The sequence below is a fragment of the Geotrypetes seraphini genome, chromosome 3 (assembly GCF_902459505.1).
Source record: "Geotrypetes seraphini chromosome 3, aGeoSer1.1, whole genome shotgun sequence".
NCBI lineage: Eukaryota > Metazoa > Chordata > Amphibia > Gymnophiona > Dermophiidae > Geotrypetes > Geotrypetes seraphini.
Genome location: NC_047086.1, coordinates 221,701,024 through 221,719,923, shown reverse-complemented (window position 1 = coordinate 221,719,923; position 18,900 = coordinate 221,701,024). Strand labels below are relative to the sequence as shown.

The 18,900-nt window shown below is 42.7% G+C and overlaps 1 protein-coding gene across 2 annotated transcripts in view; it reads right to left on the bottom strand.

Annotated features, from left to right (window-relative positions):
* Positions 1 to 18,900, bottom strand: part of CCNT1 (cyclin T1) — a 60,502-nt gene that overhangs the window by 24,284 nt on the left and 17,318 nt on the right. The window contains exon 2 of one of the 2 annotated variants that reach the window (XM_033936359.1): positions 13,422 to 13,503. In XM_033936359.1, coding sequence (XP_033792250.1) covers positions 13,422 to 13,503 — 82 coding nt within the window. Of the gene's footprint in view, positions 1 to 1,343; positions 1,398 to 13,421; positions 13,504 to 18,900 lie in introns of those variants that run through there. The other variant, XM_033936360.1, reaches the window with a different exon arrangement.

Genomic DNA, 18,900 nt, shown 5'->3' with positions numbered 1-18,900 from the left:
AATATAAAAGTTAAATCCTCTCCTCTTGGGCGTGTACCTGGGCGAAGGTAACTGAGAGAACTCTCAGGGAGTGTGAAGACGAGTGTCTGGGAGAATCTCAGGGAGTGGTGCCGTTAGAGCTTGGAGTGACTAGAGAGTACTCAAGCTTGACTACCATCCGTAATCAGTGGAGTCCGAGGTCCTAGGCTGATAGGGACTGGCGAGTGACTGGTGGGGCTGGTAGCAACCAGCGGAGAGACTGGTAATGGAACTGGGAGCTGCCAGAAGACCCAGAAGGAAGCAGGCTATAGAACCAGAGAATATTAGCCAAAATGACTGGTGAATGACCGGCAGGGCTATTGGCGATCAGCAGAGAGACTGGTGTACCAGAAGCAGCCCGAAGACCTGGAGGGCCAATGAGGGTTGGAGAAGACCCAGTGAAAAGCGAGAGACCCTGGACTGGCAAGTGACTGGCAGGGTCAGTGGCAACCAGTGGAGAGACTGGTAATGGTACTGGAAACTGTCCAAAAATCCATAAGTCCAAGGGAGGGTTTGGATAAGCCGGTGGTGACCAGGGAAGAGCTTGAAGGAGCATGGTCAGGTTTTAGAAGTGTGCGAGTTAGATAGGAGACCAGAAGTGCCTGGAGGTGATGGAGTGACGGGTGCTGACCACTTGGTCCGATCACACCCTTCCAAAAAATACTGTGATTTCTGATCACTGAACTACTGCTCCACTGTTGCAATCACCTCCAAATCATTCAAAAATTGTTACTCTTTCAAACTCTTTTTAAGGTTTGGAAACAGAAAATAGATGGTGCAAGATCTAATGATTAGGGTGGATGGTTTATACACTGAAACCCCAACTGTGCCAAAACATCCATTGTTTTGCCAACCTTGTGAGCAGGTTCACTGTCTTGCAAAAAAGATAACTCCTTTCCACAGCTTCCCTCTCTTTTTTCTTTCAATGCCTCCTTTAATCAGCACAGCAAGTTACAGTAGTATTCTGCATTAACAGTTTGGCCCCTAAGATAGTCAGTCATTACAACACCTTCCTGATCCCAAAACACTGTGGCCATGACCTTTCCTGTTGACTTTTGGGTCTTGAATTTCTTTGACCTTAGAGAACCTAAGTGCCACTACTGCATGGACTGTTTTGTCTTGGGATCATAGTGGTGAAACCATGTTTCATCAACAGTAACTAGTCATTCCAAAAAGCTGGCACCAGTGCGCTAAAAATGCTGCAAAATCAAATTTGAAGTGTCCACCTGACTTCAATTCTCATCAGCATTCAAACATTTGGGCACCCATTTGGCTTGCAGCTTCTGCATACCCAGTTACTTGTGGATTATACACCCAACACGTACCCTGGATATCTGTAATGTCTCAGCAATTGTTTTAACCAATATTCGCCGATCTGGACATGGTCAACAATTTCAGGAGTTGACACCGTTTGCCTCCCAGAACTTGCTGCATCTTCGGTCTCAAAATCTCCAAGCTGAAAGTTTGCACACTGCTTCTTCACTGTGGAGTATGATGGGCATTTGTCACTCAGTGTTTGCATTATATATATTATAGATTTCCTTTGGAGTTTTTTTTCTACAATAGGAACTTTGTGACGGCTTGGAGTGCCACACTTTTCATTGACATGGTTCAATCAATGATCTGAAAATGTCAAAACATAGTATTACAATTCTGCAAATTGGCACTTTGCAAAATAAAACAATACACTTTTCAGCTAGTGACAAAATAACTCTCAGAATTTAGGAAGTAGGTTGGACACCCCCTTGTAAAAGCGAAAAAGATTTCCTTATATTTACTGTGAGAAATACTTTTCACAAGTAGGCAGCAGATAGGTCTCCTGCACAAATCTAATTGACATTTTTAATCTATCTGCTTCTTTAAATGGTGTTTACACATGGAATTTAATCCCTGGACATTCACAGACACACACTTTTAAATAGAAAGGCATACTTTTATATTCTGTCATTAGCAAATAACTAATACAGCTCTGAAAAATACTCCCAATCCACCTAGTCCTCCCTCCCCATTTTCCATCCGCACACCACTCTCATCTCCATCTATACATTCATTGATTGCAAACCCCTTCTCCACCCATAGTCCACCCTCTATCACTAATAGGTCACAAAGAAGAAATGAAACAGGCCTTAGACTGGTGATGTCACAACTATAACCTCCCACTGCTCCACACATACCCATACTATTATTTACCAAGGAACTTACTCAAGATTAAGGCACAACCCTTCAAGTTCAAAGTTCACAAGCACGCTGATTATCAGTCAGCTTCCATGATGCAAAGATATACATTCAAACCTTCCAATAAGAATTGAAATCAGAAACTAGTACAAAACTGTTTCAGTCCCGCATGTAAACATGAAAGAATAAGTCCCTCTATCTCTACTAGGTAGATTGATCTGGTTGATCTGTCAAAATTACTGAAGCCTCCACATTGCACTGTAAACATTTTGAATTCCTGAGGCAGGTGATATATAGGTCCCTACATTGCCTTATGGTATCTTCTTGCCAAAGCTTAGCCATTAGGAGTAGTCCCTATGCTTCTTGAATCTGCAGGTAAAAGAGAAACTAAACAGGTAGTGCAAATTATATTGAATGCTATGCTTCAAAAGGCAGCACGTGACCACCTGGAAGTCACATTGGTGTTGCAAAATGATGGACAATAATATCTGCGAAAATTTCAATTTTGGCACCATCCAGTGAAATGAGTCCCACTTTCCTATCCGCTTAGAGAATTTTGTCTTTGAGAGGGAATCTCAAAAAGCAGGCTATTATGTCTCTCAGCCTATTGGAGATCTTAGGCCCAAGAGTTTGATGCACACGCTCAAATTAATTGTAGGTAGGTCTGTTGCAGGATTTGCAGCAAGCAGAAATTGATGACACACTTCTTGCATGAGTAATGCCACATCAGATTGCTGTCCCATCTCCAGTACACCTCAAACTCTCAAGTTATTTCTTCTTGTTCAATTTTCCCCATCTTTGATTTTAATTAATAAATATTCACATTTATTCTCTAAAGTGTCACAGCATTTTTGTAAATCCAGCAACTCCTGATCATGATTGATAACTCGTTCTTCAAAATCATTTAGGTATTGCCCCATATCAATCTTTTGGTGACGGCCTCCCATATCTGTCCGAAATTTGGTTTCAAGATTAGACATCCACATTTTCAAGTCAGCAAGACCTGCCAGCAATTTCTTGTCTCCAGATTCCACTGTACGGTCTGCTCTCACTTTCCTACCCACCATATGAACCAACCAGTCCAGAGAAGTTGCTCTTATACAAGTAAAGACAGAAAATTGTTCCAGTACTGCTAATTCTTGCTTATTGCCATGGGGTCAGCGAGAGCTCCACAATCAAGCAATCATTTGGTTCAGTGACATCACTGGAAGTCCAAGAAAAAAGGATTTTCACCGTTTTTCATTTGTTCCAAAATTTTTATTTTTCCATTGCATGCTTCTAATTTTTCCATTTTCCTTCTAAGCTTTCATTTTACTGTTCCTTTCCAATGCTCCTTTTTAATCTTCTTCCATTCCTTTTCTCTTCTGATAGCTGTTCCTCTCTCTCCCCCCATTTCTATCCCAGTGCCCCCTTGCTGCACTGTTGTCAAAACGGGTCTTCCTTAAACAATGATGCTGGATCTGTAGCATGGAATGTTGCTATTATTTGGATTTTTGCCAGGCACTGGCAGAAAGCAAGAAGGACTTCAAGAAGTTGATCCTGAAGCTGAAAGCGAGAAGATGGGACTTTACCTGAACATCAAGAAGACCAAAATCATGACTACCACCAAGAAGAAAGTCCACATAAAGATCAAAAAATGAAAAAATTGAAGTGATTGACAGCTTCATTTTCCTTGGTTCCCTCAATCACAGTAGTGGTTCAAAAGCAGAAATCAAGCGTCGATTAGCACTGAGGCGTGCAGCCAAGGTGAACATGGACCAAATATGGAACTGCAAGGATGTCTCAGTCACCATCAAACAAAGACTGATCACTGCCATTGTGTTCACAATCATGACATATGGCTGAGACATGGACACTCACAAAAGCAGATAGAAGAAAAATTGATGCCTTCGAGCTGTGGTATTAGAGAAGACTTCTACGAATCCCAAGGACAGCTAGGATCACCAACAAAGATGTTCTTGATCATAGAAACCCAGAGTTGTCCCTGGAAGGCAAGATTGCCAGACAGAAACTGACTTATTTTTGACACTGGATGAGGGCGAATTCACTAGAAAAAGAGGTGCTTCTTGGAATGGTCAGTGGTAAAAGGAAGCAGGGGAGACCAAAGGCCCATTGGATGGATACCATCAAGGATGACATGGGAATGAACATCAAGCAATTGACTTCTACGAATCCCAAGGACAGCTAGGATCACCAACAAAGATGTTCTTGATCATAGAAACCCAGAGTTGTCCCTGGAAGGCAAGATTGCCACACAGAAACTGACTTATTTTTGATATTGGATGAGGGCGAATTCACTAGAAAAAGAGGTGCTTCTTGGAATGGTCAGTGGTAAAAGGAAGCAGGGGAGACCAAAGGCCCATTGGATGGATACCATCAAGGATGACATGGGAATGAACATCAAGCAATTGACTTCTACGAATCCCAAGGACAGCTAGGATCACCAACAAAGATGTTCTTGATCATAGAAACCCAGAGTTGTCCCTGGAAGGCAAGATTGCCACACAGAAACTGACTTATTTTTGATATTGGATGAGGGCGAATTCACTAGAAAAAGAGGTGCTTCTTGGAATGGTCAGTGGTAAAAGGAAGCAGGGGAGACCAAAGGCCCGTTGGATGGATACCATCAAGGATGACATGGGAATGAACATCAAGCAATTGAAAGAAGCTGTGGAAAACAGGGACGCATGGCAAGGACTGGCCTACAGAGTATCCAAGGGTTGGACACAACTGAATGGATAGTAGTACTGGTGACCTGGATTGGCCACCATGAGGATGGGCTACTGGGGTCAGTAGCATGGAATGTTGCTATTTTTTGGGCTTATGCCACGTACTAGTGACCTGGATTGGCCACTGTGAGGATGGGATACTGGACTAGATGGACTGACTGAGTAAGGCTATTCTTATGTTCAAACTTAAACTAAGGTACAGAAACTCTGGAGTTGATTTCATGGTTTCAAATGTCATAATATATGAGACCATGAGAGTAATCCAAGAGTTCTGTACAGCTCAAACTTGAGCTGAGTTGAACTGTGCTAAAGAAAACCTGTTTCAACAGTAGAGGGAACAAAATAAATAAATAAATATACTTGAAGACACAATCTCAGACCACGGTGTAATTTATAGGTGCCATAGCGACCTGGTACCTGGAATTTTTCAAACTCTTAACTACAGTAAATAAAGAAGGGAGAAAAAGATTAGACCCATCCAGTCTGTCCATCAATCATGCCCACATTGCTAAGGAAATACTCCAGCAACCAACAGAGGGGCTTATTTCCAAACCCTCTACATTCAATGCAACTAATATGAACTTAACAGATTTTGAAAATAAGATCTTCAATTACAAAGCACAACTACTTGCAAGACCATCAGCATGTGTGGTTCTGGGTAGGCACAAAACATACACATTAAATCTTTCCTAGAATATTTTAGAAAAAACTGATATAATTATTTTAGCCTTTTGCTTTTCCAAATCCAAACTGAAGGTGAATTACAAATTCAAGTACAGTGGGGTATTATCCAAGGAAGCTTACAATCTAAAGGCCCCTTTCACAAAGTCACGGAAGTAATTCTTGTGCAGCAAACCAAGAAGCAGCCCATTTAGTTCTTATGGGCTGCATCGCATTTGCTGAGGCTGGACTCACTACCGTCACTTTGTAAAAAAAAAGGGCCCTAGATTGTCATTTCACCATGCACTGCTTCTGCATCATATGCCTTCTCCAAAGTCATAAGGACTACCACTAAGAGAAACAGGATGTGAATCCAGGGTTCTTAGTTCACGCATAACCTCAAAAAATTAACATGCAGCAGTCAACAACTGTACAGACCTAATTCACTGCAACACAACCCCTTCAATGGACTGGATCAAACACACCATCCTGCCCTTCTCTGTTTTGCAATAGAAGGTGCAATAGAAGGTACAAAGCTGCCTCCCAAGCTGGGGAACATTTTCTTGTTAACTGATTTATATTAAATACAGTAGGGCAACTGGTCTTTTAAGAACATAAGAATAGTCATACTGGGACAGAACGAAGATCCATCAAGTCCAGTATCCTGTTTCCAACAGTAACCAACTCGGATCCCAAGTTATAAAATATTTTATGCTGCTTATCCTAGGAATAAGCAGTGGATTTCTCCCAAGCCATCTCAATAATGGCCTATGGACTTCTCTTTCATAAAATTAAGACCCTGCAAAGCTAACTTGTTTCACCACGTTCTTTGGCAACGGATTCCAGAGTTAAATACACGTTGTGTGAAGAAATATTTTCTCCACAGTCTGTTTTAAATCTACTACTTAGTAGCTTCATCGCATGCCCCTAGTCCTAGTGTTTTTGGAAAGACTGAATAAGCGTTTTACACCCACCCTTTCCACTCCACTCAGTATTTTATAGGCCTCTTATCATATCACCCCTGAGCTGTCTCTTCTCCAAGCTGAAAAGCCCTAACCACTTTAGCCTTTCCTCATAGGGAAGTCGTCCCAAATCTTTTATCGTTTTTGTCGCCTTTCTCTGTACCTTTTCTAATTCTGCTATATTGTTTTTGAGATACAATGACCAGAACTGCACAAAGTATTCAAGGGCAGACATACCATAGAGTAGCAGTCTCAAACACGCGGCCTGTGGGCCGCATGTGGCTCTCCAGGTTTTATTTGCGGCCCGCAGTCTGGAGGCATCATTCTCTTCCTTTTGGAGCAGCAGCCGGCTCGTTCGTTCAAAGCCACGGGTTGGCGGCTCCTTGCCCTATCCACTCCTGCATCGGAAGCCTCTCTGATGTCACAACATCAGAGAGGTTTCAGACGCAGGCATGGATCTCGCAAGGAGCCGCCACCCGCGGCTTTGAACGAATGAGCCGGCCAGACACGCTGCTGCTCCAGTGGCGTACCAAGGGGGGGCGGTCCACTGTTCTCCCTAGAGTGCAGCTCGCGGCTCGTCTAGAGTAGTGTGCCGAACCTGCTTCCCTTCCCTTCTTACTGCTGCCATCGGGGATCAGGCCGGCACCGTGTTCTTTGATCTCCCTGCTTCTCTTCCCTGCGGGGCCGACCAACTCTCGCGGCCCCACGTCAATTCTGACGTCGAGAGGACGTTCTGGCTAGCCAATCGCTGCCCGGAATGTACTTTCCGACGTTAGAATTGACGTCGGGCGGCAAGAGTTGGTCGACCCGGTGCAGAAGAGAAGCAGGGAGATCTCTGCCTGTTCCCGATAGCGGCAGCGGCCTATTCCGCGGCGGCGGTGGCATGGGGGAGGGCAGGAAGGAAGGAAGAAAGAAAGAAGGTGGGGTGGGGACAGGGAGCCAGACAAAAAAGCAAAAAATGAGGCACGGAGGAAGGAAGAAAGAAGGAGGGGGGACAGGGAACCAGAAACAAAGCAAAAAATGGGGCACGGAATCAGAAAGAAAGACAGAGAAAGAAAGAAAAAGTTGGGGGAGGGAATGAGGTCTGGAGGAGAGGAAGCATACAGGAGGCTAAAAGAAGGGAAGAAGTATTGGATGCACAGTCAGAAGAATAAAGTGCAACCAGAGACTGATGAAATTACCAAACAAAGGTAGGAAAATGATTTTATTTTCAATTTAGTGATTGAAATGTGCCAGTTTTGAGAAAGAAAAGATATTGAACTTTAAATGTGGGTGCTGCAGAAAAAAATAGAGTACTTGGTGGGCTGCAGAACAAATAGTTAATGTCTTATTAAAGAAATGACAATTTTGCATGAGGTAAAACTCTTTATAGTTTAGATATCTTTCCTTTTAACTGTTAAAGGAAAGTTTTATAAACTATAAAGAGTTTTACCTCATGCAAAATTGTCATTTCTTTAATAAGACAGTAACTATTTTTTCTGAGGCCCTCCAAGTACCTACAAATCCAAAATGTGGCCCCGCAAAGGGTTTGAGTTTGAGACCACTGCCATAGAGCGAGACAAGGGCATTATAATAACATTTTCATCTTTGTTTTCCATTCCTTTCCTGATAGAATGTTAGGAATTATTTGCTTTCTTAGCTGCCGATGAAGCTGAGCTGAGAGTTTCAACATATCCTCAATAATGACACCGAGATCCTTTCCTGGGCAGTGACTCCTAACATAGAACCCAGCATCACATAGCTATAGTTCAGGTTCTTCTTTCACACATGCATCACTTTGAAAGACTGGGCGTTAAAATGGCAGATGACATTTAATGTGAGCACATGTAGTCTCCCAGGATCCTCTTGAATTTTTCAGAATTCTCTTGTGATTTAACAACTTTGAACAACTTTGTGTCAACAACAAATTTAATTACTGTATTTTTTGCTCCTTAAGTCGAACCCTAGATTTAGAGCAGGAAAACAAGAAAAAAAACATTCTGAACCAAAGTGTGTACTAATATATACCAGGCTCTGCACTTTTGGGAGGGAAAAAAGTGTGTTTTATGGAGCAAAAAATACAGTATCTTACTATTATTCCTATCTCTAGATTGATAAATATGTTAAAAAGCAGCAGTTCCAGCACAGTCCCCTGGGGAACCCCACTAATTACCCTTCTCCATTAAGAATATTGAACATTTAAACCTACTTTCTTTTCTGTCTTTCAACCAGTTCTTAATCCATAATAAGACATTACCTCCTGTACCACAACTTTTTTTTTTCTTCCAATTTTTTATTCATTTTAACAGCCAACACAAAGTGCAACAGATTAACCAACATTGGTACAAAAATAAAACAGCACTCATTATAATCAAACAACAAGATAAGTACATATCCCCCCCTCCCACCCACCCTGGATGTGTATAACCTTCATTCAGAAATCAAAAGATAATCAATTATTACAAAATTTTGTTATTGGATCCCAAGTGTCCCAAGTGTAACGAATTCATATGTTCAAACTTATAAATTTGGCATGTTTCCCACCGAAAGTTATAATTTAGCCTATCCCCATATTTCCAGTTTTTCGTGATTAACTGCATAGCAACTCCTGTCATGATAAGAAGTAATCTATTCTTATTTGCATCAATTGGACTCTTGGGTATTAAAAGAGTTCCAAACAACACAATGTCGTATGACAATGACAGTGAAACTTCCAATACCATATTGATTTGACCCCATATGGATTGCTAAAATTTAAGTATCAAGGGACAATAGAATAACAGCCGATCCAGTGTCCCTATATCAAGATGACAGTGCCAGCATCTATTAAGCTTAGAACTATCTAACTTTTGCAAACAAACAGGGGTCCAGAAAATTCTATAACTCATCCTCCAAGTCCAAATATGTGGCCATTGAGTAACAGAAATTTGCTGCTTTGTCTCAATGCTCCAAATGTCTTTTAGACTAGTTTTAGGTTTTTTATTCAGATGCTCAGATATTAATTTATACCACTTGGATGCCTGATGCCCTAGCAAATCTGTCTGGAAGCATAGGCCCGGCAAGCTATACTGATTTTTTTAAGTTTCTCCAATCAGGGAACCCCTTCTGAATGGCCTGCTTCAACTGCAACCACTTATATACTTGAGATTTTGAAATACTGAATGATTGTTGCAGTGATGAAAAATCAAGCATTTTCCCATTTGATAACACATCGTCTAGCGTGCGTATGCCTGCCTGCAGCCAATGCTTCCAGAGGATCTTAGACTCGCCAATTTGAATCTTGGAGTTCAACCATAAGGTTGGACATGTGGATTGATGAATCGGAATAGATATTAGGTTATTAATAAATTTCTATGTTTGCCATGTGAAGAATAAAATTCTATTGTCCTTATAAATCCTAGATAATTTGATACTTAAAATATGACACAATCGCAATGGGGACAGGAGTCTTTCATGAGGTACTTTGTCACATGCCTTAGGAAAATCCAAATACACAATATCAACCGGTTCAATTTTATCCACATGTTCACTCACCCCTTTAAAGAAATGCAGTAGATTGGTGATGCAAGATTTCCCTTGACTAAAACCATGTTTGCTTTCTCTCATTACTCCATGCTTACGTACATGTTTTGTCATTTTGTTCTTTATAATAGACTACCATTTTGCCCAGCACTGACGTTAGATTCACCAGTCTATAATTTCCCGGATCACTTCTGGAACCCTTTTTAAAAAATTGGCGTCACCACAGCAGCCCACTTGGAGCTGGCTGCTTCTTGGAAATGTGCCTCTAGACCCGAGTTGTATAGAGTCTGCGCCAAGCTAGATTACGTTCATCTAATGCAGACATGGGCAAACTATGGCCCGTGGGCCAAATCCAGCCCATTTAGCTTTTGAATCTGACGTGTCGGCCTGTGGCCTTCTGTTGCCTCCGGGTCGGGTGCCAGCGTGTTCCGATACAGGGCATGGTCTCTTCCAGGGGTGCGTGCACGGTTGATGGTGCTCTTGCAAATTTAAAAAAAAAAAAAAAATCCACCACACTGCTTCGAGGACTGGAGTGCCATCAGGTTGCCGGTGTGGTTCTCTGGCAGCCCTAGGCTTCCCGGTCTCGGCGGAGGTGTGCTGTTCGATCAAGTTGACGGGGTGCACGCTTGCCTGTGGCGCATCTCGGAGAAAGATGGCTGGGGCGTGCCGTGCATGGGGGTTGGTCCGGGCTGCAGGCGGTGGTGGATGTGGGGGCTAGCACAGGTGCACGGCACCAAGAGGACGTGTTGCCGTGCAGGCCCAGGCCGTCCTGCTCCCAGCCGCCTTCATGGTGGGTCCTGAAGCACTGGGGGCTGGAGTTGAACACTTTATTGGTTGCCGCTTTGTTTCTGTGTGGCAAATGTGCGCAACTCCGCAGGAGTGCTGTTTCCTCCTGTAGCATCAGCCCCCCCTCCCATTACTGTTGGATAGGGGGAGGAGGGAAGGGAGAAAGGGTACTGCTGGACAGGGAAAGAGGAAAAAAGGAAGCAAACAGCTGGCAGGAAGATTAGAGGGGAAGGGGTCAGGGTGGAATGGAGAAATCAGATGTGGGAAAGGGGAGAGACAGAAAGAAATTGATTCTGGGAAGGGGGTCAGCAAACAAATGAGAGAGAGACAACGATTCTAGATCTGGTATAGGAGAGATAAAAATGAAGAGAGCAGTGAAGCTGGAATGAATCATGTAAAAAGGAGCGAAGGGCGTAGGCTGGATGGAGAGGGGCATAGAAAGAAGGCAGATACCATATGGAGGAGGGAAGACAATGGATGGAAGGGGCAGATGCTAGAAGGGACAGAGAGAGCAGATGCTGGAACGGAGTAAAAAGAAGATGAAAGCAGAAACCAGAGACAACAGTCTGCCATTTTGGGGGGGTTGTCTTTCTTTCTGCCTTAGTCCATTCTCTTACCATCATTCTGGGGCGCATCAGACCCCTCCCCCCCAGTCGCCTGACCCCTCTGGAAAATTTAAGAACCCACTGTGGCCCACGAGGCAAAAAGTTTGCCCACCCCTGATCTAATGTCCAAGTTGACAGCTATTAGACGACATACCTTGAGTGTATATCATAAATTCTGGGACAATATGTGGAATGGAGACAATTCCAGCACTGAGTGGACAGTGGGAATATTGGGGAAGTTTGGTTGCCGCTAATATCTTATTTTCTATTCTTTGTCTTTTCTTTTAAACTTGAAAATTGAGAACCTCAATCATAAGTAGTAGGGGGTTGGCGGAGGAGGGGTCCATAGAGGGGATACTAGTTAGCAATCTTATCAATGTTAATCTTTACTACAATTTCAATGGTTTGGATCCTTTTGGCATTTCGATATGTATTGTATGGGGTCAATGTTGGCCCCTGCTTTTTGTACATTTATCAAAATTTGAAATTGGCATCACGTTGGCTACCCTCCAGTCTTCTGGTACTATGCTGGTTTTTAAAGAAAATTTACTAACAATAGCTCTGCAAGTTCATTTTTCAATTCTATCACCACTCTGGGATGTATATCATCCGGTCCAGGCGATTTGCTACTGTTCAATTTGTCAAATTGACCCATTACATCATTCAGTGTTACAGAGATTTGTATGAGTTTTTTTCTGATTTATCAGAATTTAATACAATTTCTGGCACTGGCAACTCCCCCACGTCTTCTTCAGTGAAGACTGAAGCAAAGAATTTATTTAATTGCTCTGCTATGGCCTTGTCTTCCCTGAAAGCCCCTTTTATCCCTCGGTCAACTAGTGGTCCAACCGATTCCCTTCCCGGCTTCTTGCTTTTAATATACCTAAAAAGTTTTTACTGTGTGTTTTTGCTTCCATCATAATCTTCTTTCAAGATCTCTCTTCACCTTCCTTATTAGCGCCTTGCATTTTACTCGACATTCCTTGTGTTTACAATTATTTTCAGTTGGATCCTTCTTCCACTTTCTGAAGGATTCTCTTTTAGCTCTAATAGCTTCCTCCACCTCACTCATTAAACATGCTGGCTATCTCATCTTCCTTCCTCCTTTTTTAATACATGGAATATATCTACACAGAGTTTATTAGTGCAGATGTCTTTTCAGAGCATTGAAGCAACAATTACATTATCGTGAAACGATGGCCACCATCAGCAACAGCAAATCCTATAATTGAAAGTACTGAATCTCTGGTGACAGCAAAGTTCATCTATATCAAGTACATTGTTTCTTCTGGTTTTTTGAAGAAAAGATTTGCAAGATATTATCCACATAAGTACTTATTCTTATTTAATTTGAACGATAGCAATTTTGGAGTTAAGTTAAAAAAAGAGGTTTTTTGTGGCCAATGATAGAAGTTTGTAGGGAAACTAGTGTACATAGCTCTTCCCTCCATAGCCATGGAAGTCTTGCTCTTCATAGCTTCTGAAGCCTTTTTCCTCCTTTAAGAACCTTCTAAGTTGGGTAGAAGATAGTAAGGCAATCATACTCAGCATAAAGAACTGGAGGTTATTTTGTATTTGAGGTTTGTTTGAATATTCCAGTTCCTCCATTTGTTTTTGATAATTAAAAAAAACCAAAACATCCACGCCTGATGTATATTTTTGACCTTTGTAGCTGCATCTTTAAAGTTTCTTTTTTATTATATGCCTCATGTTATCATAGTCTCCTTTTTTAAAGTTAAGTGCTGTTGTATTGGATTTCCTGTGTAAACTTATTCCAGGGATTATATCAAATCTAATCATGTTATGATCACTGTTATCAAGCAGCCCCAGCACCAATTCATGCACTCCATTAAGAACTAAATCTTCCCCACCAACAACAGAAGCAAGATTATAAAGTGCCCTGCAGTGTAGGTTATCATAGGCAAAATTCAATTACCGTATAGTATAACAGCAGAAATTTAGGACAGCAGTTGAGTTTTACTTACATTTCGATGAAACTGGGTAAAGGATTGGACCATGTAGAATCGGTGCATGTAAACAATAGCTGTGTTGATAGTTAGTTGAGAGCTGGTGTAATATGGTTAAGGAAAATTGAGAAAAATTCTACAAGACCTAGTCTCCAACCTTAGGACTTCAAGAAGCTTATACCTGTGCTAAGTCTTTCCAACTATAGCTCATGTTCTCACTTGATATAAGACAGTGCTAGTGTAGCATTAATATTTCTTTGCACATCTTTCTTTCCAACCATCAGAAACTACACTTCTCCATCTGTATTCGCTGTTTCCGCATTCACAGTTTCGATTATTCACGGTTTTTAGCTTGCTGCCTCCTCCCCCCAAATTACATCAGCTTGCATAGAGAAATCGCTGATTCCAAGCATTTATAGAGAAAATCGCCAATTCCCAGCACTTTCTTCACCGCGTTTTGCCTCTTCTTCAGGAACAGGCTAGGTCTCCCACCATGTTATTCGCGGTTTCACCATATTCACGATGGTTTTTAATAGAAAACAGCGAATAACATGGAAAAGTTATTTGTGGTTTTTCTGTATTTGCAGTTCTGTTAATCCCCTATCACAGCGAATACGGAGGGAGAAGTGTACTCTTCTCACCTCAATATGGGTTTAACAGTTTCCTAAAGTCCAGGGGTACTAAAGGATTCTCCCATGTTGGGTCTATAGAAAGAAAAAAAAAAAGGATAGCAAATAAAATACGGTATCCTTTCAAAGTATAAAAGGAAACCACCATCTCTATTTTTCTGTTGCTTGCATATGTTCTCTTTGGATGAACATTAACATAAATCAATATGTAATAAGGAAAAATTATGTTCTTACCTGTTAATTTTCTTTCCTTTAGACGCAGCAGATGAATCCAGAGACCAATGGGATAGCACACATCTACCAGCAGGCGGAGATAGAGAAACTGATTAACAGGTGGTCCTATTGGCTGGCACTCCTCCTGTGTCTCCAGTATAGCTCCTTGCCCAAGCATCCATAACCATCAATAGGCATAGCATGTAAAAAACTTCTTTCCCATAACAAATTCCAAAAGGCAATAATACAGAATACAACCATCAATAATAACAAACTTCATAAGTTGGAAAAGAAAAAAACCCGACAGACAATATCCAGAAAGGGTGGGGCTCTGGATTCATCTGATGCGTCTAAAGGAAAGAAAATTAACAGATAAGAACATAATTTTTCCTTCCTTAGCAACAGTAGCAGATGAATCCAGAGACCAATGGGATGTAGCAAAGCAATCCTTAATCTGGGTGGGAAGCAAACGCCGCCTCTGCAACAACCGAAGCACTAAACGCAACTACCGCATGCGCCCTCACATCCAACCAGTAATGCTGAAAGAAAGCACACTCGGAAGACCAAGTAGCCACGAGACAAAACTCCTCCAAGGAAAAAACCTCTGGACCGAGTCAAAGAAGTAGCCATCGTTCTGGCAAAATGGTCATGAAGTTCCTTCGCCAACTGCTTCCGTGCCATCAAGCAAGCGTAAAGAATGTCCTCCTGGACCCATCGAGCGATGGAGGCTTTGGACGCCACCATACGTTTGAGGCGTCCCGTGAAGAATACAAAAAGGTGATCTAACCAGTGGTTCCCAACCCTGTCCTGGAGGAACACCAGGCCAACTGGGTTTTCAGGCTAGCCCTAATGAATATGCATGAAGCAAATTTGCATGCCTATCACTTCCATCATATGCAAATCTCTCTCATGCATATTCATTAGGGCTAGCCTGAAAACCCGATTGGCCTGGTGTTCCTCCAGGACAGTGTTGGGAATCACTGATCTAAACAACTAAAACTCGTTAGAAACCTAGCTCGCGGAGAACGCTACGCACTTTCAAAAAAAATGCAGTGAATAAAAGCACGTTTACCCATTTCTCCTCCCAGGAAGAAGGAAGGAAAAGTGAGTGTCATAAAAGAAAGGATAACACCGAAATTGTGGTACCATCCGAACTGACACCCCAGATTTTGTAAATCAGAAATAGGGATATCTCCCAAACAAGGCCTGCAACTCAGAAAACCACCAAGCTGAAGCCATGGCCACAAGAAACCTGGTGTTCAACGGCACAGCCCTTTAGAGTCTCAAAAGACAAGGATGAAATGAAGCCTTCGGTAAACTGCGAAGAAGTACCTTAAAGACTGTACTCTGGACAGGGCTTTCTAAGAGGTGTACGAATATACTGTACTCCGTTTAGGAACTGAACTACATGAAGCTGAGAAGTAATCGAAGAGCAATATACCTTATAACAAGCTAAGAATGGCACTTGAAGCTGAAGGAATTGAACGCTAAGCCCTTGGCAATACACTTGTGCCAAAAAAGAACTCTGGAAGGGTGCAAATGTTGAGAAGTATCCAAGAAAGGAAAAACCTCCAAAAGGAAGCAGAAGCCACAGGTGAAATCGTCTGTATCGCCTGGATAAGAGAAGAAACAACCTGCTTTGCATAACCCTTACACGTCAGCCATGACTTTTCAAAAGCTAGGTCGCAATACCAAAGTAGTACGAATATCCATGTTGATCGAACCCTAGATGAGCAAATCCAGAGATACCAAGAAACTCAACAGTCCAGCTGCCGAAAGACTCATCAGATCCGCATAGCAAGGATGGTGCAGCCAATCCAGAGATTCTACAAAAACTGTGCCCTGAAAGCGAGCTTGAGATGGCAAATCCAAGCCATCATCAGCCAGGGGAAAACACTGAAAAAAGAGAAACCAGAGGCGAGAAAGAAGCCACGCTGCTACTCCCTGTGCCCGCCGAAGAAGCTAGGAAGCTTAGAATTTTGAGGCGAGGCCATGAGGTCTAGTTCCAGGAGATCTCACTTCCATAAAGAGCTGGAACGCCTGAGCCAAAATTCTCAATATCCAGGATGTAGAAGATTTCACTAGTACTAACATTTACACTTTCTAGAGCAGTGTTTTTCAACCGAGATGTTGCCTGGTGTGCCGCAGGGCCGCCATCAGGGCAGTACTACCAGTCCTGCATTCAGGGGCCCGGAGCTGACAGGGGGCCCGAGGCAGGGGCGCCAGTAGCTCGCCAAGGCAAAGTGAGTCGATCACCCAGGACTCACTTTGTCTTGGCGATCTAATCTATCGAGCCGATAAGTCTTCTTCTCCCCGACGTCAATTCTGCAGTCGGAGAGGAAGTTCCGGCCAGTCAATCGCTGCCTGGCTAGGCGGAACTTCCTCTCCGATTGCAGAATTGACGTCAGGGAGAGCATGCGTCGGCTTTGGGGCCTGTTATCCATTGGTGGGTCCTGTTCCCCGATGGCAGTGGCTTGGAGAACGGCAGGGAGAAAGAAAGAAAGGGGGCAGGCAGGGAAACAGAAGGAAAGAAGAGAAACAGAAAAAAAGAAAGAAAGGTCAGGGAGAGAGGAAGAAAAAGTTGGGGGAGGGAATGAGGTGTGGAGGAGAGAAAGCATACAGGCTGATAGAAGGGAAGAAAGATTGGATGCACAGTCAGAAGAAGAAAGTGCAACCAGAAATCATCAGACAAGGTAGGAAAAATGATTTTATTTTAAATTTAGCAAAGTGGAGGCAGTATTACCACAGTTTTCAAAGGAATTTGCCCAAATAACTTAATAGTTAACTGGGTAAATTCCCAGAGATGAAACTTCCCTTCACTTACTATGCACAGTTCTGAATTTATATCTGCTGTCTATATTTTACAATATGGTCACCTTTTACTAAACCGCAATAGTGGTTTTTAGCGCAGGGAGCCTATGAGCGTCAAGAGCAGCGCTGGGCATTCAGCGCAGCTCCCTGCGCTAAAAACTGCTATTGTGGTTTAATAAAAAGGATGGAGGGTATATTTGTCTATTTTTGTATGCTATAAAAACCAAATACAGAGAGAGACTGAGAGCTGTTGACGAAGAGCTACGTGTGTGTCTTTCTTCGATTCCAGCCAGAATATCAGCTTTGTGTTCAGCCAAACAGGCCCAGGTTTCGCACTGAATAAAGTATTTTATAATTTTTCACTATTCTGTTTACTTAATATTTCATAATAAAGTAATTATAAAATACTTTCTTTGTGTTTATTTGATTCCTATTCAAGAGAATTACTTTATATATAGTCAATATAGGAGTTAAATTTTTTAACATTTTCTAATGGTGGTGTGCCTCGTGATTTTTTTCATGAAACAAGTGTGCCTTTGCCCAAAAAAGGTTGAAAAACACTGTTCTAGAGCATACACAGCGCTGTACACTGTAACATACAATAAATGGGCCATGCACAGATTTCGTGGACAGAAAGTCTATCCAAACTCTTTTCCTGACCCATAAAATGATCTGCCAACAGAAGAGGAAGATGAGGGTCCACCCATTGAAGTAGAACCACAACTTTACCTGCCAACTGAGCACATCACCTACTGCCCAGGCTGTAGAGAAATATCCCCATCATAATACTGACTGAAAAGACCTTCAGCATCATCCTGGAAGAATGGTCTAAAGCTCCAGAAACGGTAGCCTGACCATGCTTTAAAGTAGAAGAATGAACAAGTACTGAGTCGCCTCTTAAGACCAGACTCCTAGAGCTGAGGATGGAAGGCACCGAGCCCCCCAACCCGACATTATTGGTGGCCATGAGCTAGTCCAGCAAAGACCGAGGCATGCCTTTGAAAAGAGAAATCTCGCTGAGCCATCAAATCATACAGAGCGATGCTTGAGGAGCCTACCAAATAATTGGAGCCTGAGATACCGGGAACCACCGGAACAAAAGCGACTGCTGTAGTGATATAATGGGAAAGCAAGCCAAAGTTCTCAGTGGAGTCAGCAACATGGATCCTAGAACCTGTACAGAATCCCATACTCTTGGTCATGGTAATCAAAGAAGAATGCAAACCTGAGACTGTGACCCATCCAGGGCCAAATTTTCCTATAGGCTAACTAGGCTTCAGCCTAGGACCTCAAGATCCGTGTCACATTTTTTATAAAGGTTAGTACCAATAACAACATGTTTCATTTAACATATATCAGAACTAGTCTTATAGCCCGTTACATTAACGGGTGCTAGAATATATGTGTGTGTGTCTGTCTTTATTTCTTTCTCTCTCTCTCCTTAGCCGCTTTCTTTCTTCTTGGCTGCCCATCACCACCCCTTGCCTGCTCCCCCTGTCCATTCTCCCTTCCTTTTACCTCCCCTGTGTCCACCACTACCCCTTCACTGATCTCCTTATGCAGCAGCAACCCTTCTCCCTTTGTTTTACCTCCCCCCTGTCCAGCAGCATCTCTTTCCTTCTCCCCCTGTCCAACATTAGGCCTCTGTTCCTTTTTCGTCACCCCCCCTGTCCATCAGCACCTCTTTCCTTCTCCCCCTGTCCAGCAGTAGGCATCCCTTCCTTCTTCTCCCCCTCCTCCTTCTTATCCCTATGATACTTACCTTGCTCTGCCCCTGATCAGAGGTTCCCGACAGCCGCCCAGTTGCACCCATTGGAAAAGTTCCCTCTGCCACATCCCGCACT